This window comes from Thunnus thynnus, chromosome 2 (genome assembly GCF_963924715.1).
Source record: "Thunnus thynnus chromosome 2, fThuThy2.1, whole genome shotgun sequence".
Classification (NCBI taxonomy): Eukaryota; Metazoa; Chordata; class Actinopteri; order Scombriformes; family Scombridae; genus Thunnus; species Thunnus thynnus.
In genome coordinates, this window is record NC_089518.1 from 28,558,914 (window position 1) to 28,581,493 (window position 22,580).

General features: G+C 38.7%; 2 protein-coding genes across 3 annotated transcripts in view; both read left to right on the top strand.

The window, feature by feature from the left end:
• The first annotated feature begins 21 nt into the window (after window positions 1–21).
• On the top strand, window positions 22–7,659 carry utp15 (UTP15 small subunit processome component). The gene is made up of 12 exons (XM_067614774.1): window positions 22–203; window positions 2,356–2,485; window positions 2,587–2,679; window positions 2,825–3,009; window positions 3,754–3,932; window positions 4,197–4,322; window positions 4,595–4,730; window positions 4,874–4,958; window positions 5,587–5,742; window positions 5,909–6,010; window positions 6,293–6,426; window positions 6,872–7,659. Exons 2-12 carry the CDS (start codon window positions 2,396–2,398, stop codon window positions 7,170–7,172), a joined length of 1,587 nt encoding a protein of 528 aa, XP_067470875.1. The 5' UTR covers window positions 22–203; window positions 2,356–2,395; the 3' UTR covers window positions 7,173–7,659.
• An 82-nt stretch (window positions 7,660–7,741) lies between these two features.
• The window catches only part of LOC137200052 (rho guanine nucleotide exchange factor 28-like), a 40,996-nt gene continuing 26,157 nt past the window's right edge, over window positions 7,742–22,580 (top strand). Inside the window, exons 1-11 of one of the 2 annotated variants that reach the window (XM_067614736.1) lie at window positions 7,742–8,064; window positions 9,524–9,607; window positions 9,712–9,755; window positions 13,605–13,746; window positions 14,714–14,823; window positions 15,186–15,372; window positions 17,967–18,150; window positions 18,696–18,897; window positions 19,189–19,264; window positions 20,717–20,763; window positions 21,513–21,585. In XM_067614736.1, coding sequence (XP_067470837.1) covers window positions 9,723–9,755; window positions 13,605–13,746; window positions 14,714–14,823; window positions 15,186–15,372; window positions 17,967–18,150; window positions 18,696–18,897; window positions 19,189–19,264; window positions 20,717–20,763; window positions 21,513–21,585 — 1,054 coding nt within the window. In that variant the 5' untranslated portion in view covers window positions 7,742–8,064; window positions 9,524–9,607; window positions 9,712–9,722. The remainder of the gene's footprint in view (window positions 8,065–9,523; window positions 9,608–9,711; window positions 9,756–13,604; window positions 13,747–14,713; window positions 14,824–15,185; window positions 15,373–17,966; window positions 18,151–18,695; window positions 18,898–19,188; window positions 19,265–20,716; window positions 20,764–21,512; window positions 21,586–22,580) is intronic. The other variant, XM_067614742.1, reaches the window with a different exon arrangement.

Sequence of the window (22,580 nt, forward strand, 5' to 3'; positions counted from 1 at the left end):
TGAACAATAAAGTTAGGCTATTCAAAACGGAAGTAGTCAGGTTTGTAGTCATGGCGGCCTCCTGTGCAACGAGAGGCAACGTGATAACTCGTTAAAATGGCCAACTTTTGGTTTACCTGAACAATCGATATTAGTATCATCTTATTTCAACACACCGTATTTAAAAGAGTACGTTCGCACTCCTGGACCTTTTTCGTTCAAAGGTGAGAATCATTAAACGGTGATTTAGTAGCGCATGCTAGCCGGCTAAAGTGTGCTAACTTACCTCTGCTGCACTGAGCACGTTGGCTCAGCTATCTGTCCTATAAGCTTGGTTTGTTTTCAGGTCTGTAACGTTACCCTTAATTTTAGATATAAAGATTTTTTTTGGCTGTGAAAATGTAAATTTTGTTGTTATTTATGCACAATCATTAATTCCAGTGACGAAATTTAAACTCTCACGGATTGTAGCGTTTGCTTGGTTGTGATGCTGTTTAGTTAAAAGTCCGAATGTGAAATCTGTCGCCATGAAAATCCATGTTGTTGAAACCTTCTTATTGCCAGGTTTGTTCATGTGGATCAAGGCAACATTGGCTAAGCTTTAAACCCTTTACCATCCAGTTTACCCTTAGATATCTTACAGGTTGTAAAAATCTGCTTATTCCTGTCATTAAAAACATGTGCACCCGGTGTTACACCGTATTTGGTGACCCATCAGATTCTGTGACCTCCCCTGATATTCTTACCCTAACCATCTCACTCCTTATGCCTAAACCTAACCAACACTGCAGGTCACAGAATCCGATGGGTCACCAAATACGGTGTTTCACCGGGTTGAACCCCCTTTTGCCTTCAGAAATGCCTTAATTATTCGTGGCGTAGATTCAACAAGGTGCTGGAAACATTCCTCAGGGATTTTGGTCCATATTGACATGCATCACGTAGTTGCTGTAGATTTGTCAGCTGGACATCCATGATTCGAATCCTCCATTCCACCACATCCCAAAGCTGCTCTATTGGATTGAGATCTGGTGACTGTTGAGGCCATTTGAGTTCAGTGAACTCGTTGTCATGTTCAAGAAACCAGTTTGAGATGATTGAGATTTGTGACATGGTGCATTATCCTGCTAGAAGTAACCATTGGAAGATGGGTTCACTGTGACTCTGTCATAAAGGGATGGATATAGTCAGCAGCAATACTCAGATAGGCTGTGTTAATTAAATGATGCTCAAATGGTACTGAGGGGCCCAACGTGTGCCAAGAAATCAAGACTCATCAGACCAGGCAATGTTTCTCCAATCTTCTATTGTCCAATTTTGATGATCCTGTGCCAATTGTAGCCTCAGTTTCATGCTCTTAGCTGACAGAAGTGGCACCCAGTGTGGTCTTCTGCTGCTGTAGCCCATCTGCTTCAAGGTTCAACATGTTATGCGTTCAAAGATGCTTTTCTACACAGCTTGGTTGTAACGAGTGGTGTTGCCTTTCTATCAGCTCTAACCAGTCTGACCATTCTCCTCTGACCTCTGTCATCAACAAGTTTTCGCCGAGAGAACTGCCACTCAATGGACATTTTCTCTCTTTTGGACCATTCTCTGTAAACCCTAGAGATGGTTGTACGTAAAAAATCCCAGTAGATCAGCATTTTCTGAAATACTCAAACCAGCCCGTCTGGCATCAACAACCAAACAACCACATTCAAAGTCACTTAAATCACCTTTCTTCCCCATTCTGATGCTTGGTTTGACCCTCAGCAGGTTGTCTTGACTTTGTTTACATGCCTAAATGCACAAGTTAAATGCACTGAGTTACTGCCATGCGATTAGCTGATAAGATATTTGCGTTAATGAGCAGTTGAACAGGTGTAGCTAATAAAGTGGCCGGTGAGTATATCTCTATAGATTTATTCCAGCTGTATTATGTTCATGCTGAGTGTAATATTCAAACCAATTTATGCCCTCACTATTGTATGTGAGGGTTAGTAGACCAAGATTCAAGATATCTTTATTGTCATTTTTTTAGTACTCACATACATTGAAATGAAATTCTGTTTCACTGAAACAGTCCACTTGGAGGATAAAGGATTTAAACAAACTTAACAACTAAAAATATGAAATGACTAAAAATATATTTAGTAAATATATTAAAGTTTCAGAAACATAAAGTAATGAATTATATAAATACACACAAGTAAACAAAAGTATAAAAGCCTTAAAATAGCAGCAAAAGTAAACATGAGGTAGTGCAATGAGTTTGCAGCGAGAAAGTTTACTGTTGTGAAAGTGATTGATGCAGTACGGCGATATTGCACAAGTCCAGTGTATTTGATGTTCATGTTTTTGTCCTGTTCCATGTGTTTTTTTTTTTCTCTTCACCAGACAGAGTATTTTGTGACAGAACAACCAACATCGCACAGAAATGGCCTCATTCAAACCCACAAAAATTCAGGTTTATCCTAAACTTGGAGAGAAAGTCACACAAGACACACTGTACTGGAAAAACTACAAGGTGAGTCTCCTCTGCACCGTCTGCTAACTGCTAGATGCAAATAACTTATGGTTTAAATATGTTTCTTAATTATGACAACTCTGTTGTCTTTCCTCTTTCAGGCTCCAGTCCAGATAAAAGAATTTGGAGCAATCACAAACATAGACTTCTCCCCAGTGGCTCCACATAACTTTGCTGTGACGGCGTTTACAAGAGTACGTTGGCTTTTCTCGTGTGAATTATACTTAGCTTTATTCACTTTTTAAACAAATCTGGGTTCCAGGGAGTCATGGATGGGTACTAGATTTCTGTATATGCAACATTTGTTTGAGATTTCTTCTCCTTCTGGTTTCTCTTCAGATCCACATTTATGGGCCGTTCTCCCAGGAGCCAGTGAAGACATTTACACGGTTTAAGGACACAGCATACTGTGGCAGGTTCCGTTCAGACGGTCAGTTGCTTGTGGCGGGATGTGAGGACGCGGTGGTACGGCTGTTCGATGTCAGCGGCAAGGTGGCGCTCAGGATGTTCAAAGGACACACAAAGTATGTTTCCCACGTGTCACTTTCTAATAGTGTTTTAGTTGTGCTCTCTTAGCCTGAAGACTGTATGTTACAAAATAGGCTGAATTTTAATATCCTATGACATTATGAGGTGCTGGCAGAGGGAGGAAGTATCTTCTGTCTACTCCTCCAAGTCCAAGTTTTCGTTTCTCACATTAGTAAAGGATTTTTCTTCCTGCTCTGTCGGTGTTTTTTAACTACGAGTCTTTTTCATTTTTTTAAATCTTTAAAAATACTGTATTTGAAGGAATACAGAATGCTTCAAGGAATCAGGGCAGATCAATAATCCTTTTTATTTTAACAGCCTAGTTCTTACTGCATAATACAAGTTGCGTTTCCACTTGTTCAGTCTCATAGTAGAACCAGTCCTTGACAGTTTAAAAAGACTACATGCTTTATAGGTTTGTATCAACATGTGCTATAGTATTTTTATGATATTGTATCAGAAGCAAAATCTATATCGGACCATTTATCCACCTTTCTAAGCTGCTGTCCTGTTCAGGGAAGCAGTAGGCTTGTGCCTGGCTGAACGGGTCTACTAGAGTGACATTTTTTATGTTGTGTATTGAAGGAAAGATACAACAAGTTGAATGATGATTTCTTGAGTGATCCATCGACTGAATTTAATGTTGATCTCAAGACCTCTGACAACATGTAAACCTGTCTTACTAACTCAGAAACACCTGGTCATAAAAGTGAACTGACTGATATTTTACTTCTGCTCAGGGCTGTGCACGTGACAGACTTCACCTCGGACCGTTACCAGATCCTCACAGGGTCAGACGACTACACCTGTCGACTTTGGGACATCCCAAATTCCACCGAGCTCAACACCTACCAAGAACACACAGATTACATTCGCTGCGGTGTCACAAGCAAACTCAACAGAGATCTCTTTATTACTGGTGAGATGGAAGCTAAATTCTTTAAATGGCATCAAAAATGGGGTGGCTGCACAAAGGGCTGCTAGTACATTACTTTCTACATAGTATGCTATACAATTTCCTTCCATTTATCTAATTTGTGCTTAAAGTAAAGAACTGCATTCTAGTTTTTAAAATAAAAACAAGCTCTCATCAATACTTTTTGAGTTGTTTGATAGAGTGCATCTGCAGATAACAGTATGAAGACTGTTTTTGTGTGACTTATGATTGATGTTTTTCTCCCAGGATCATATGACCACACAGTGAAAGTGTTTGATGCCAGAGTCGATAAGAGTGTGATGACCATGGACCACGGCCAGCCAGTGGAGAGTCTGCTTCTCTATCCCTCTGAAGGACTCCTCGTCTCTGCAGGTAGAGCGCAGTATTATCATCGTGTTCAGTCAGCACACCCAGAGCATATGTCAACTTTCTGTCAGAGCAAACATACAGATTTTATATCGTTGTTGGCAAAAGATTAATATGAGTAGTAAATGTTGGGTGGGCTGGGTCAGGGCAAATATGGGGAGACACAGCAAACTGAGTCCATTGTATGTTTATTACACAAATATTTCATTATATTTACTGATGTTTATCCAGGACATTAGAAAATTATTAATCACAATTCTCTTCATCACTCTCTTTAGGTGGACGATATGTCAAAGTGTGGGATGTGCTAAAAGGAGGTCAGCCTCTGGTGTCACTGAAAAACCATCACAAAACCGTCACCTCTTTGTGTCTCAGCAGCAATGGACAGAGGCTGCTGTCAGCTTCTTTGGACAGGTACGTGGACAGGCTAACGAACACAATGCATGTTTTAAAATGACAGGAAAAAACAAGTTATCATCTCTGTGACACTTATGTTTGTATATCATAAGAATTTTTAGCATAGTTTGATCTAATGTGGAACTTCTTTGTGTTTTCAGGCATGTGAAGGTGTACAACACAACCAACTATAAAGTGGTCCACAACTTTGACTACGCTGCCTCGATTCTCAGTCTGGCTTTGGCTGTAAGAAATTTAATGCAACCTCTCATCGTATTAAATTATTATTTGTGATAAATGTTTGAAGGCGTAAAAGGATGAAGGGGAATCTAGATACCTGGAGCAAAATGTTAAATTACCTGCTGGTTAATTAAAGTATGAGTAGTTCTGGTCTATAAGCTTCCAAAAACACTACGGCAGTGACTGCAAAGTGATTGCAGCAGCCAACAGAAATATGCAGCACTGCCAGAGATTTAAATCAAAAAGAGATGAGTACATCATCTCCTCCTGTTGTTGGCATGAGGGTGTAGGGTTTCAAGGGCACGATGCTGAACCTCAGAAAGTGAACTGACAAGGCAGTGCTTCTGGATTTTCCCTTTTCCCCACCTCAGTCTTTGATTTGTTAGAAACATGCACAATCCTAATAGGAAGTGCTGTCCCAGGCCCAGCTATAGCCATGTGTGTTTTAAGACAAATTTCTAATTCTCATCCTTGATTTATTCTATTGCAACATTATAATATATATTGTGACATTTTAGAGCAGCATTAGGTTGATTTATTGTCGGGCCTGCTTACTCTCTTCAGAGAGAGATGTGTGAAGAAAGAAAGTTGGATTCTTGACAGTAAAACAAAATGTGTCTGTCTGTCTTCTCAGCCGGATGATGAGTCCATCGTTGTGGGTATGACCAACAGTATTCTGAGTATCAAACACAGGAAAAGCCCTGAAGAGTCAAAGGAAGTCTCTGGCCAACAAAGGCGGCGACCGTCATATCGCGTTTTTGTGAAAGGGAAGAACTACGTCCCTAAACAGGTAAGGAACCAGGTTTCCATTTGGTAGCATGCAGCAGCTGTGGTCGACTGTCTGAGACGTGATGTTTTCTGTTTGTTAACATGGTTATTATGTAAAGCTTTTTTGACCTCTATTGTTTCACTCTTTTCATTGTGAATTGATTCCTTGGTTCTCCTTCTTTTTCCAGGATGATTATCTTGTCAGCAAGCCAGTGAAACAACATTTGGCTAAATATGACAAGCAGCTAAAGAAATTCAATGTATCCAAGGCTTTGGATACAGCTCTGGAGGTACACAGCTCATATATTCATAATATTAAAAAAAAAAAAAAAAGAAGTTAATCCACTATAATTTTCATGAGGTTTATTTTAGTTTTGTAGATGTTCTTTTTAATTCTCAGAATAAAAGCTTTTCTGTTGCTGAGTAGTAAAAAATAACGATGACAAAAGGCTATTTGTATAATGGAAAATGAACAGCTTCTCTCTTCCATGAACAAACATTTATTTGGTGGTGTTATGTTTTTTTTTTACCTTTCTTGTTCATGTAAACATAAATCTCTTTTTTATTTATAGACATGGACAAGACTGAAAAAGCCAGAGATCACAGTCGCTGTCATGAAGGAGCTGGATCGAAGAGGAACACTGAAGAACGCTCTGGCAGGAAGAGATGAAAAGGGACTCTCTCAGTTGCTCAGCTTCCTCATAGGGTAATGTGGCATTCATGTGGTGTTGGAATAATCAGGAAAAATGAGTTGCCAACTGGGAAAATCCATGTCAACGCCCTCTCAATTTGGAACAGTGACCTGATTAGTTAGAAAACTTATTTATTAGCATTAACCCTGATAACAAGTCAGATAAAGTAATATTTTAGTGGTTTTAGGGAATGTACTAGTGCAGCAGCAAGTCTGGGACAACACATCTTCTTTATAGCGTCCATGTTGTTTCCACATTACAACTTAAATGCTCATCATAAGTGTGCTCAGATACATACCAAACTTCCCAACTCGGGGAAATGGGACTATCCGAGAAGCACGTGAAGGCAGCATAAGACTCAAATAAAACTTTATTACCCCGCATTCTGACTTTACTAGGTGTTGACATGATTTCGTATTTTACTTATCATACTTAAACGTTTTTCCTTTTCTTCTCCAGGAACTTGGTCGACCCCAGGTTTGCTCCTGTCCTCGTAACTGCAGCTGAAATGATCCTGGACATCTATCATTCAGTAATCGGCCAGTCAGCAGTCGTGGACCGTCAGCTGTTGCGTCTTCAGGAGCTGCTGGAGAGAGAGATTGACTACCAGCAGGACCTCCTGGAGGTGCTGGGCATGTTGGACACAATGTTTGCCTCTTCCCTCCCGAGGAAGGAGGTGCCATGCTCTGGCATTAGCAGACCTAATGGCCAGGCTGAAGGCGTAGAAAGCACCTCAAGACCACAGCTCCAGGCCTCCTGAGGCCTATAGAGGGAGGGGAAGGGGGGGGGAGTGCTTTACTCCGGGTTAGAGGGCCTTTACAACTCTGAAACCTCTTAATGAAACATCAGCAACAAAACTTTCCTGACATGACAGGCTACATGTCATAGATTCACCAAACAGAAACATTTTGGTACAGGTTTTAAGAGACAAAGTGACAAACCCGTTGGTCTCACTGGTGTTTTAACTCTTTGACATGACAGAAAACAGAACAGGCAACAGAACATGCATTTATGTATGAAGATTCTCTGAATGTGTGGATGTAAAGCAAGGTGTTGTTTTTTTATTGGAAGTCTTGTAATTACTTTCAACTGTAAATGTGGTGCGTGTGTGTGTGTGTGTGTGTGTGTGTGAGAGCTTGTGCGTTTGAATGGATCTACTGAATGTCTGCTTTGTTGTTTTCATAATATTTGGCATTGACAAATGTTTTATAAGCAGATAAAAAAAATAAATCTTTGTAATATTGAAACCTGCTCATCATAAGTGTGCTCAGATACTTTGAAAAAAAACAAAACAGCTCTGCCCACTGTGTGGTAAATTTCCACTGGTGATACAGATTTCAAAATGTGGGGTTTATTACTTTATTCTATGGGCTCTTCACTGTTTTATCTCCTCCCGTTAGAGGTCGCTGTAACCACAAATAAAACTTTCACGTAGAAGGAAGAAATTTGCATTTGAGTAGACGGAAGAAGACAGACAGCATGAACAGTGACGGAGAGGAGGATGCTGTGTCAGTGCAGAATCTTCTACTTGAAGCCTTCACACCGACGCTTGAACTGTCGGGTAGCGGAATGAATCCTAGTTAGATGTTTTCTTCTGCTAAACTGAAGCACATTGTCAGGTTTCTTCTGTCGGAGTTTGAGCTCCTGTGAAGGTAGGTGCAGCAAAAATGTCAACCTTTTACAGCTACTGAGTTGTTTCAGCCTGTCTGATTCCTGATATTATTGACAGTTAATAATATGCCAATTAAATGTAATAAAAAAAATTACAGCGTCAGGAGAAACACATTTATATCGCGGCTAAATAGGTCAACATGAAACGTATGAGTTAAATTAATGTGAATCATTTATATATATATATATATATATATATATATATATATATATATATATATGAAAGCACATGATTATTTGCTAGACTGTGTTTGGTGGAGGTGTTACACTGTATTTTGTGACCCATCAGATTCTGTGACCTGCAGTGTTGGAAGAAGTACTCAGATCCTTTACTTAAGGATACTAAAAGTATCCGATATATTAAATGCATTTAACAAAATATATCAGTAGTACTGATGAGTCAATGCATAAGCAGCATTTTAATATATCACTCACCGCTAGATTTAAGGCAAAATCAGTACTTAAATAGTTTAAGTAAATTTAATTGGTAATACTTTTATACTGCAGGATTTTTACTTGTAATAAAGTATTTTTACATTGTGATATTGATAGATTAAAGGATCTGAGTACTTGTTCCAACACTGCAGGTCACAGAATCTGATGGGTCAACAAATACGGTGTAACAGTAGTATTACTACTAATACAAATAATTAGCCTATATTGCCATTAATTTCCTGGTACCACTTTCTAATAAGGCATTCTTTATAAAGGGCTTATAAATTGTAACTAATGGCTTTGTTAATGGTTAATAATTTACAAATGTTTAATAGATCAACAAAATCCTTTTCGCTGTTTATCCTCTCTATTTGGCAATGATGCAGTTGTATTATGTTTTTAATCCATCAATAAATGCTTAATATGTTGGTAATAGGTTTTAGCTCAGAGGATAAGTGGTCATATGGTCCAGTTTTTATTTATGGCTTGTAACTGATCTGTGAAGCATTAGTAAATAGTCTATTAACTGTTGATAAAGCCATTAGTTACAACGAATAAACTTTTTATTGAGGATGTCTCAGAAAGTTGTACCAATATCCCAACAGTGGCAAGTAGTTTTGCTGTGTTATACAGCTAAAATACTTACACAATGTCAATTTCATTAGTCCATGCTTTGTCTACTCACTGTAATATGTAGGCTAATGGATTGTAACTGTAAAAGATAATGTGATTTCAGAGGAAACAGTTTCTTGCCCCTTGATTTGTTTTCTCTGAAATAAATGTTATGTTAAGACCTTGAGCTGTTGTGTCCAGTTTAGGAAGTGGCCACTGATAAAGAACAGATCTGAACTCTGCAGCACTGAAACACAATAGATTTCCCATTTAAGAGCACACACACACACATGCACACACACTCTGGTACAGAGTTTACACCAAAGTATGAAGAATCATCATTAAAATCATTATTCACATACTCGGGATCAAAAGATTATCCTGTCTCATCAGAGGACCTCTGACTCTGCCTGGCACAGATACGGTTTGATAATCTTCTTCAGGATCAGAGCAGGCAGAAATACCAAAATAACCAAAGTAAGTAATGAGGGACCACATGACTACACTGAGTGTGTGCGCTCTGTTTTTTCTCTCCATTTTTGTCGCTCAAATATCAATTTAATGTCCGTCTTTGTCTGCAGTTGCTGTGCAGATGGAGCTGAGCAGGAGGAAAGTGCCTCTGTATGTGAGTATGTGCTCCAGTTTGCAGTCAAGTTTGAGACCATCCTCTCCAATTAATCTCAAGAATTAGTTATCCCTCTGGAAAATCTCTGCAAATTGGGTTTGGAATCCAGTGAGAGATCAGAAGCCTAATTTAAAAAACCAACAGTCTGTGGCAGAGATGTTGTCCTCATGACCAAACCACTATGTTTAAAGAAAATGCATCTCAAAGCCAAAATATAATATTGAATAACATTGAATATCTGGAAGGATACAGCTGTTTGTTGCTCATGCTTCAATACAGTACATGTAATTTCATCAGGTTCATTGAGGTTACTGTATGTACAATTTTGTAAATGAGGCCTCAGATTTGGCAATGGGGTGGATGAGGGCGTCATGATGACAGGAGACATATGTTTTCTGCTCTGATCAAACAGGAACTTTCATTGATCTTTGGATGACACATTTCTGGGTTTTGCTGTTGGTTTATTTGAGCACTGATTCATAGTTTCTTAGGAAAAAAAATAACCATATCAATCAGTACAACAGTGACAATAACAGCCTGGCATTTGCTTATGTAACTAGCAAATCAGTAACTCTGTGATTCATTCACAGTGATGTTTTTTATTTGTATTTTACTCACTCAAAGTTGGAATGAAACTTGTGTTTGCTGCAGTTTGATTTGTGATTTCTCTGCTCGTGTTAAAACTTTGAATGGATCTGTTGTCTGTGAGGTTAGGCTGTAGTCAAACAGGGCAGGACTGTGGTCAAATATTTTTTTTTATCGGTTTCAGTTTGGGATCTTTACAATGTAAGCAAATATAAATGTGAAAATCGCTGAAGATCAAAGGGGCAATTCATTGCTCACGCTGTGTTCGGTCACTGAATCCTTTCTAATTTGACATGTTTTAATGCTGTTTTCCTGTTTCACAGAGGTTACATAAAGGTTACCCAACTTAATGAGGATGCCCTGTCTTGTTCATTATGTGATCTGAAATACATACTCCCAAGATACTGTACTTGCTTAGAGGCCTTTTTGTTAATGAATAAACAAATGCAAACACAAAAAACAGAAGGCAGCAAGTAAAACTGAGGAAAATCGACCTGTGTTTTAACACACTAGTCTACAGCCATGCTAGCGACTCTGTGAGGCTGTACTTAGGTAAATGCTAATGTCAGCATGCTAATATGCTTACAGTGACAATGCTAACATACTGACATTTACCAGGTATAATATTTTATACTTTTAACACCTTAGTTTAGCATAGTGGCATGCTAACATTTGCTAAATATCACTAAACTCGAAGTACAACAGAAGCTGATGACATTAGTTTTTGAAAGTATTTGTTCATAAACCAGTTGACAAATGGAAATCCTCAGCTGCTGGTGGCTCATCCTTTGGGCATCATGAATTTCTGTACCAAATTTCCTGACAATCCATCAAAGAGTTGTTGTCATTTCACTAAAAAACACAAAATTTCAATCTCATGGTAGCACTACAGGAAAAGTCAGGGATCACCAAAATCATTAGCATTTATCCCCTGGGGACCATGAATGTCTCTACATAATTTCATCCCAATCCATTTTAAATAGTTGTTGTTGAGATATATCAATCTAGACCAAATCTGGGCCTAGCGTGACTCTTATAACTGAAAAAGCCCATTAAAAGACACAGTGTAAGCCCATAAGGATTAATTCTTTTGTGGTATTTTAAAATTGTACATCCCCGAGTGTGCACACAAATCCACACATGAGTTTATTATTTGTGCCAGTGGAGGGAAGAGCAAACTGTAGCATATTGCCAGACTGGCACACATTTAAACACATCCCATTACTTAATGCAGCATCTGCTCCTTTTCCATTCTGGTTCTGCCTCCGTAAGCCCACACTGTTGTGTCCAGTATTTTATCTAGTAACCAATGAGACATTAGTGGTCAACATTTTGATCTATCGTACAGAGGTAAAAAGTGTCACTGGCACCTGAGAAGCTGTGTAGACATGAAATCTGTGGTAAGCCTCATAATTTACATTCTTGTTGTACCTTCTTTCCTTCAACCTGTCTTTTTCTCCTGCCTCAGTAAGTCGTTTGATATGTTTCCCAAAATAACCCACACAGTGTGTCTTGTGGCAGCATTGCTGTCTGGTCTATTGAGGCCACTGTAGGTGGACAAATTGGAATAGTCTACAATAGATTTATTCTCCCCCACGACTGTTGAATGTTGGTGGAAACTGCAGTTCTAAAAAGCAAGATAGTGGCTCTGGTAGATGGTTGTTTATTCCGTAGGACTGAAACTAAAAACAAACGTTAAATCTTTATTTAAATTGTACAAAATATGTATTGGAAATCTATACACTGCAGCCATTTATCCACAACAGTAAGAAAGGTAAGAATACAACATTGGCTCAGAAATGTTTAAAGCTCTACTAATCAATATTTTGATATTAAAAATGGTTAAAATCAATGTGTGTGGTAGGAAAGGCATCAATTATAAGGACAAACCCACAGATAATTATCACCTGACAATTAGCTAAAATAGCTTTTTTGCCTCTTTTAGATACTTGTTTGGGTTTTTATGGCCCATGAATGTTTTGATTGAGTCTCACCACTCTCATCAACCTCATTTCCCAATGCTTTTTTGTTTGTTTGTTTGTTTTTGTGCGGAAAAGCTATAAAAACATTTGTCAGTTGGACACAAACATGACTCCAAATGAATGCCAATAGTGCTTCGTATCAGCTAGATGTTTAAACAGTTAATTTTTTGCTAACATATTTGTCATATCTCTTTTTTAAGGGGATAATATGTTGTTTTACAGCCTGTTCCACTGCCACCAAACCAATTAATACTCTATGTACATAATAATGTATAAAATATTTTAAGGTGGATTTTTCTTTTAAGGTTCAATAATATCCTAACAGGGATTAGAGATATGCCTGTATACTGTTTCTGCTATATACCGCAGTGAAACATTCTGACGGTATCAATACCGCCAACCATTTTCATTACTGTCATTACCATGATTATTGACGTGAACACAGGACAACGTGAACAAAGAGTAGTGCTCCTGCCTTCATTAGCAGTTTTATTTTCTTTAACCACAAGTTTCCTGTAAGAGCCCAGTATAACTTATGTTGTGCATGTGTTTCTCTTCGTTTTAAAAATGAATTGAACTGTGAAGACTAGCGGATAACACTTACTGCAATGCACCCCAGAAATCAATCAATCAATTTCATTTGGAACAATTCATGAATTTTCAAAATACAATTGGGTGCATAGAATCTAAGAGACACAGACGCTGAGCTGCATTTAAAGTAATGTCCAGTCAACTGTCCTAAGCTTTGAAAAACCTACTTTTGCGTACAGTGTTTTAACCATTTTTGATGTTGTTGCTCAGCTGTATGAGAATATCAGTGACCCATGTTTTGAACAACTCAACATGAGCCTCTTAAGTGAGGATTTACATTCAAGTGAGGTTGACATATAACAGGTTGTCACACCCACATCTGACTCGCACAATTCTTGAGGCTCCAATCTGTCTACATGTCAGTGGTATTGCTTTGCCCTTTTTCACTTTCTTCTGCCTCAGATCAGTCGTCTAAACTGTTCTGACCTGTTGGGATCAGTGCAGGTCTTTGCAGTAGACACTAAAAAGACATTCCTATTTTTATTGAGGGGTAATGTTTTATTGTACCCTCAAGAGGAATGCTGTCAGGGGATTTGGTGTACTTTACAGAAATTTAAAACATTGCATCAGAATTGACTCTTAAGTCTAAAATGAGCCTGTATCTTTAGGAATAGAAATATTATTTTTTGCTTTCTAGCATCTGTCTTCTTTATTTTCCCCTCTCACCTTCTCTCACCTTTCTTTATCTCAGGGCCAGGCAAAGGTATTTGCATTGTTGGAAGGTTTAGACTCTGTGCCGGAGGATGCTGAGGTCTACGTTGTTCTGGAAGGATCCACACTGGTCCATGTCACCAGGGCCCAGAGTGATATCATGCTCTGCTTTATTGTGCCTGGTATGTTCATGTATGTGTCTTTCTGCATGTATGATCCTGTCACTGTTCCTCAGGTCCTTTGCTATGTTTTACATCAAGAGGAGAGAACGTCTTTGGAAAACCGTGTCAAATATTGAACTTCTCGTCCAGACAATCCGGGGTTTTCTATTCCTGTCTGTGATATACACAGGAACAGTATATCACAGTTTGAATCTTCAGACACACACACACACACACACACACACACACACACACACACACACATTGACTGTGACTTGAAGTCTGGAAAGGCACAGAATCTTATCAGCTTCCTCTCAGGAGGGAAACAGCTCCATAAACAATACGTCAACATTAGTGAGCCTCTGTATAGGTTGACACAGACAACAAGCAGTCTCACTGGCCGGTGCTCTCTCTACAATAGCACTGTGCACTGTGAAATCATGAAGAAGGCAAGAAACCAAATGTCTCTGCTTCTATTGAGAGAGAGAAAAACCCCTTTATTATAATGGTATACCTGGAGGAAACCTGCAAACATATTGGCCACTAGCAGTCAATCAAGGCCTTAAGTACTTTACTGAAATGTGTAAGGAATTTTTGAAGGACAGTATGGGTAGTTTTGTATTTTTAATTTAGGTCCCTTTCATCCATTTATCACAGACTACAAATATTCTTAGATTGATTTCCGTCCACTTGGGAAGCCATGAATTTCAATTAATTTGATTACAGCATGAAAATAAACGTACATAGACTGGAAACCTGTTTGAGATAGGTAGATAGGCTACATTTCTTCTTTTTGTTAAAGTTGCATTATTGTTGCATGGTAAGGCAGTTGTAGACGGTGAGTAAAGACATACAATATTTGAGAGATTTAGGGAAGAGAATTAGGGGAGAACAATAAGGCATATTATGGGTCTCTACATGATATCTCTTTCATATAAAGAGGAAGAATCTGTCAGGAGTAATTTGGCTGTTTTGTATCCCTCTTTAGGACATAACCTTGCTGAGATGGTGTCTGTCCAGGCCTACCTGTGCTCTGAAACCACACCGCTCACCTGGGTGGGTGGAGCTATATTGGAGTATGTCCAAGATGATGCTCAGGTAGGGTAGACCCACAAATATAATTCTGCACATCGCACACAAGGCTACAAGCAACCCTGTGGCAAAAATTACCTGCTACTACATACTTGCTTTATGTAAAAACGTCCATCCAATTGATGCAATAAGGGTAATATTTAGTTATAATAATAATAATAATAAATATAAAGTATTTTTATTATAAAGAGAATCTCTAACCAAGTCATGGGATTCAGGAAATTTCTTCATACATGTTGTTTTACATTGACAACAAGTAAAATCATCTCACCTCAGTTGCATACTGGTGTTTTTTCCCCCTTTTTTTTTTTGGAACTGCACACTATTTATTACAAATTCAATCTTATTCATGACTGCTTTATTCTCAGGACCTGGCAGAGCACCTGGTAATCCATGGAAATTGTCTGAGCTCGATGGATCACAAGGAACTGAGCAGCCTCTTTAGCCTGGGCCAGGAGAGCTCTCGCTGGGCTATGGATCGCCGCGTGGCCCTGGCCATGGCCAACCTGGATATTCCTCAAAACTGGAATGTGTTGGGGAGCCACATTGGAGACGGTGAGATCTGGATTACTTTGTCTCACTGAATGGGCATTCCTACACAGATGTTTTGATCAAAAGGCTATTCAATTTTTTTTATCTTTATATGCATGAAAATTTTAAAATTCTTAAATGTTTAATACAGTACACATTATTAAATAAAGGAATTAAACTTTGCAGTGCAAATGAACAGATCGGGAGGGTTAAGGAATGTTTGAATTGAGAAAAACTAGTTTAAAGACAGATAAGTATTTAGTAAAGAGGGACTATTTACGTGTCACGTCATGAACAAAAATTCTTGAGGGCTGTCAGTGAGCTGTTGACAGGTTTTCATCTCTCAGCGTTAGCGTTGGAAACTTGGAGCCAGTGCTATCCAAGGAGGCTGAACTTTTCAACTCTGCTCAACTCCATCGCCTCCTCTACTTTCTCCACCATCATTCCCATTTTCCATGCTCACTGGGCTGAAATCGGAAGTGAACGTGGTCACATGTGTGCTTCTGGTGAATTCATCAGGGCTAATTAAGCAGCATGTAATGTGGTTAATACAGCCTTTCCATCTGGAAGTAGCCCTAGGCAGAGCTCAATAAATCTGAGTTCTTGTATGTGTGTGTGTGTGTGTGTATGTGGGTTGTGTGCTGGCCACCATGTTTACTAGATGCCACCATCTATTTGTATGATTTCAGTGTTTGTGTAGGGCCACCTACATAAATAACAAACTAGATTTAGGGTTAATATAGTTATGGCAGTCTGTTTCACTGCAGCGTCTCCCTCTAAATGTCAGCAGTTAATTTGATAACACAGCTTATGACATCACTCACTATTGCTAATGCTGTATGCGACTGAATTATCAATCTCCAACTTTCCTTTTGCGGTCAGCATTTGTTTATAGTTCTGCAAATTTAAAGACACTGGAAAAACTCAAGAAATCCACATTCTCTCGAAAAGTAATTATGCTGTTTTGGAAATTGGAATTATTAGGCTCTACTATGCAGAATTGAGTATTAAAATTTTGACATACAGCTGGCAAAGTATTATCTTGTGAAATCTGTCTTTATAACTCAACAAGGCCTGCATCCTGATGGGTTTTTCGTTGCAAAATATCCTCGGAAAATCTGAAAAACTGGATTTTTAAGAAGGTCTTAACAGAAGTGGAGCCGTTTATATCTATAAAGTAAACCTGTTTTTGGTTTCACTAGTTCCTGCTTGTTTACTATAATCTGATTTAAAAAATAAAAAAACTATTTCTTAAGTCAGTTTCGAAGCACAGATTACATTAATGAAAAAAAATGGATGTCCTGGTGTCCCGTGTTGCCAAATAATGCTTTTATCATATGTTTCCAGTCATTATCTGCAGTCAGCAACAGTATATGCAAGCAAAAGAGACATTGATATAATCTTTAAATAATCATATAAAATGACTTTTGATATGACATATGAAAGATCCTACATGAACGCCAATATATAAAATTCTATCTTTTCTCTTAATAAACTGTGACATAAATAACAGAAACACCTTGCAGTAAAATAACCTATTGCAGTAATTTTTCTTTTTCAATTTGATTAATCTAAGTGGTCATTTTTGAGGCCGTACTTTATGGTGTTCCTAAACAATAGAACAATGGTCAGTGTTATGGCTCTATATACGACCAATATTTCTCTTTTGTACATTTTTCCTGCGCTTCTTCATGATTATTGACTGTTTTCCTCTTGCCACATTTTTTTGAGTTTGTGTGCAGTAAATTCCGTCAACATCTGTAAGTCGCCTTGTGTTGCCTTGAAAACCCTTTTCTGAAAATGCTGACTGTCAGGCCTAAATGAAAGCTGGCACATACTAGATATTGTCATTCAAGAGACTCACCTCTGTGGTTGCCTTTATATTCGTGACTTATTGGACTCACTGTCTGGTGAATAAATGGCAAACACTTAAGTATTATGGGGGCAAAGTCACAAAAATCATGATGATATTTGAAAAACAAGCTAAACAAACAAACTAAAAAAAAAGTTTCACCAAACTGATATTGACTGCAGGGCTTTTTGTAAAGTGTTTCTGTTATTTTGTCCATTCCCCTGACAGTTATTTTCATGATAATGTAACATTTTTCCCTTGACCAGGCTGAAGTGTAATGACCTTTTATATTTTTTTAACATGTAGATTTTTTTCTTTGAAAGAATAACACTTAAGCATGAATAAATATGCACAGATTTTTAAGATTATGCTGCATTTTTGAAAATAAGTCATAAAAACCCTCTAAAAATCTCTAAGCATACCAGTTGCTCGACTGTAGCTGATTTATTGTAAGCCAGCTACCTGGATACAGATCTTGTTGGTCCGCATTGAGTGGCAGACACAGAAATAAGAAGCTGTCACCACTTTGTTGAAAAGCTTTTATTGTCTTAAAGTGGGTCAGTGGAGCAGAAGGATCCAGTGCTGTGCAAGAGAAGAAATCAATGTTTGACATTTAGGTTAATTATCATCAGGAGGTGGTTATTATCAAGACGAGATTCTTGACATTATAGTTTCCTCCTTATTTTTCTCACATTCCGCCACTGGCTTATTTTCTGTGCAGAGTTCTATATTTGATATTATTATATTATCTTCTTGCCGTATGCAGAACACAGTCCCAGAGAGTCTCCCCTCCACCTGGCTGTGCGATGGGGTCTGTTTAGGCTGGCGGAGCTGCTGCTTTGCCAGCCGGGGGGTCTCATGGCTGTCAGTCTTCCAAATGAAGAAGGAGTCACACCGCTGCAGCTGGCACAGGCAGCGGGCAACACAGAGCTCCTGGAGCTGCTCACACAGTAAGCTTATAAGCTCCAGCAGGGCACTTCGGGGAGAGAGACACTGACAAATGAATCCCTGTTGTGCTGTAACATTAAGCCTTCAATAAAGAGCTTTCCCACACATAATAGAAAGGGAAATCTATCCATTGAATAGAGAATCGACCCAGTTTTATGCTAGCTATTACCCCAGATAATTTGCATTCTTTAAATTGCTAAATACTGTAAATATAGTGGTTGAAGTACATTTTATGAACACATAAAATGCTACACACCTGTTAGTATTAGCTGTCAAACTCAGGAATGTTTTGTGCTCAAGTCAGGTCGTAAATCTTAAGCACAGATTTGCAGGGCTGCCAGAAAAACTAGACAACCATCATCTACACTGACAATACTTGTAGAGAGAGAAGCTTTGAATCCCAACAAATAATTCAGTTATGACAGTTTCTCTCCATATATACATATATATACTTTAATTATTAAAATGGTGTTATCATTATGCATTAAGGAGGTTTTTTTTCTTCATTTTTATTTGTGATTAAACTTACTCACCTGTCTTGGTACAGCCCACCCAATCCTCTAGCCACACCTCCTGCAGGTCTGTCTCAGGTGTGGGCAGACCGGTCCCGCTTGCTGAGGTTCTGCCATGATACGGGGAACCTGACGCTGACTGTCCGACAAAACCTGAGGTGGAGCTCAGAGGAGAGCCGACATGCTGATATCCTGCTTCTCAGAGGCAGGCTTAGAGATGAGGACTTCCTCAGAGAGGTCAGTGTTTTCTTATGCTGGTAATATATGTAAATGCAGGATCAAAACATTGTCAGTTATGATTAGATATAGGAACCTTTAGGCCTAATTTATGTGGTCAAAAATGACTGAATGGTCCTTTCTTGCTGCAGCTGATAGACCTCAAAATGCCACTAAAATAAAGCTAGGTGGAATTGTGTAAATATAATTGTAAAGTAACTAAGTGTGGAGTCAAAAATAGTCCATCCCCCACCAACAATATAGTTAAGTTTACTTTATTTTCTCACTTAAACATGATCTTTTCTCTCTCAGATCAAAGCACTAAGGAGGGAACGAGTGGAGACCATCTTAGGGAAGGAACAACTAGTGGATGATCCTGCAGAGAACGGTATCATACTCTTCCCTAATCTGGGTGCTTTGTGGGATTGTGGGATTGTGGAGGCTTGTTTTTACTAAACCATCCAGTCTTAACTACTTTCTTTGATGTAGCAATGGTCTGCCATTTTTGCTCTGGTGGTTTATGTGGCCAGATACAGTGATTTGAATCTGGCTAAAATAGTGATAGAAATGGACTGCCCTCATGTGGGGAGTTAGGGTACTGCAGGTCTGTTGAAAAAAACAAAAAGGAGGTGGAGAGAAAAGAGAAGTTGAACCTAAATGATCCCAGTGGATGAATAAGGATTATTTAAATTTAAATAACAATAAAGTGCCAGAATTTCATATGATAATAAGCAACCAAACATTTCTTCCATAATACGCTTGAAGTTTAAATGCACAAATAACTGCATTTATATGGTGTGAAAATTGCACCAGGCTATAAGCAGTGCTGATGCTATTCATTCAGTCAATAATAGATTAGTCAATCAGCAGGAAATTATTTAATGAGAGATTTGTTGATTGATTAATTGTTCATTCATCAAGCATAAATGCTAAATATTTGCTTGTTCCAGCTTTTTGATACTTTTGTTGTTTGGACATTAAAAAAGGCTTTTGAGCTGTTTTGTGGACATAAGAAGCTATTTGGAGACGTCACCTTTGGCTCTTGAAAATTATGTAAAACAATGGATAATCAATGGATTCATCACTGATGGAAATAATCATTGATTGCAGCCCTGTTTATAAGTACTCTAAACAATCAAACTGTACCTCAAAAAAAGACAAGTGAGCAGATTGAAGTGTGGATGATCACACTCTCTTTTACAAGATTGTCCCTTCTACCTCTCTCTCTCTCTCTCTCTTTCTCTCTGTCTCGCTCCCCTTTGCTGTAAGGAAACTTTAGAGCCAGCTGGCATCAGTATATCAGACTCCAGTGAATGTGTTTCATGGTATCCTGCTGAGGCACAAAAAGACTATTGTCAGGTGTTGTTTAGCAATCTCTCATACATTACATCCTCTCTGTTCTCAGCTTTTGCTTTCTCTTTCTCTTCCTCTTTTCATGTAATTTATTCTTGTCTCTGATTTTCGCTCCCAACCTATATAACCTTTATGGGTCGCTACTACTTCCCTCTCCTACATTTCCTGCCTTTATATTTATACGTGACCCCAGGCTGCGTATCAAACCCACCCAAACACTCATTTCTGTGTGTCGCTGCCTTGTTTCTGGTAAGCGATCATACACTGTGTCCTTTGATCTGGAATACACATGGTAGTTAAATGAACAATGAAAGGAGAAAATGAAAGGAGATCAAGGCCACACGGTAAATATACCCTCAGGTTATGAAAAGAAAACAAAAATAAGACCTAACAGAGTACATACATCATTAAAAACCTGAATCTGTGCTTGCTTGAGTCTCTTTTGAAGTTTAATGGCTGCGTCTGAGTATGTTCTCACTTCTTTCAGGACTGTATCCTGATATGAATGGAGAAAATTCTGCTGCAGAAGAAAATGTGAGTATCTGAGGGAAGGACAATGTGTTTTCTCATATGATTTCACATACACAGAGCTTAAAAACTGTAGTTTGAAATATGATCAGAATATCTTTTGTACCAATATCTTTTGTTTGTTATGATGTATTTTAAAGTAGAGTAAAGTTGTGAATGTATTGGAAAACTTCTTTCACAAAGTGGATTAATCTCATCAAATATGAACATAAGTTACTTTCCTTTAAAAACATTTAACTCATTTAGTGCCATCATCTACTGTATTTTGCAGCAGCAGGTGTTCTGGATATTTAATTTTAAATTTCTAAATGTCTAAAAGTTCTGTTCAGCCTCCATGAACATCTGCATCAGCCAGTGGCCAAAATTCACTCCTGGCTAGAACAAGGCACCGACTTCTCCCTCCTTCGCTGGCCCTCAATACTCCACATTGTTTAACTCTCATTGTTAAGGTGTTGGAGCCGCCACCTGGCACAGGTTGCTGAATGACCTACTTTGTGAGTGGTCAAGTGTGTGTTTCATGTTTTGAGAGGTGTGGCGTGCTCTGGTCATCCTAGTGGACCTGTTATGTGTGCTACAGATGGTTACCTAATTGATTTTACTCTGTCACACACCTAAGCACCCAGCAGACACTTATGTTTTTGTACTTTGCTCTACTTGTTTTTTAGTTTTCTTGGTATGCTTGTAACCTGATGGGAAAGTCTCACTGTGGAAATGTGTGTGCTGTTTAGTGAAAGCTTCCCTGTTTGTCTGCTCAGGACTACGAGGAGCCGCTGATGTTTTGTTTGAATGAGGAGGACCAAGTGGACGAGCCATCGCAGTCTGACTCTGGTAAATGGTTATTTTATTTTTAACAATCCTTTAAACTTCACACCAAGCACCTTCTTGGAAGTCCTATTTCAAATGAGCAGTTCTTTCTGAATATGGCTTTAATTTTAGAGCATGTGGTGCCTCAGCTGTGGATCATGTTTTGTGTAGACAGAAACTGATCATTGTTGTTTTAGGTGGTATTATAGTCATAGGAAGTTATCCAAGTAGCTTCCAATCATTAAGTGAGTCCAACAGCAGGAAACATTTCCTTTCCTGAACAGAACTTCAAATTCAACTCTAATCCTCCAGTATGACCAGTCTACCTTCCCCACTGACTGTAGGATCACATTTCAGTCCCCTTGCCTGTCTTACCTCCCTCCTCTGGGGCTTTTTGGGGGCTTGTCGCTCTGTGTTTACCCTAATTATGGCAATCAGAAGGAATCTTTTTAATATGACATACAGGCAACACTCCTTTCGCTAATCCTGAGTCACCCTATTCCCGCTAACTGTGATTGCGAAAATGAATCCTAACGAGGTGGCTGAAGGTGGCTTCATTGTGATTTGCTTCTAGACGGGAAGGGAAGGATTTGAGAGTGGGAACATCCTGCGGGTTAATAATTGGCTTGTATTGCTGGAGAGCAGACTGATGCCTCAGTGTAAGAATGCTGTGGTTACAAGCTGAGGCTTCAGGCTTTATAACACTTGGCAATAGATATCTGCAATCTTAACTGCCTGTGGCTGGTGTTGTTTTCCATGCTATATGGTTTAGCTGTTTTCTACTATGCGTGTGTGTGTGTGTCTGTGTGTGTGTGGGTGTATTTGTTGGCTGTTTGAGGATTTTCACATTTTCTATGTAAGTCTTTGAAGAGCCTGCCTGTGACCTCGATTGATCCCTTCAAACGGCTTTTGTGGTTCAGACAAATAGCTTTGGTCACTTGATTGCTGCTTTCTTCAAGTTTCCCCTCAATGACATGTTTAAATAAAACAATAGCTCAGAATGAAAATGACTCAGATTT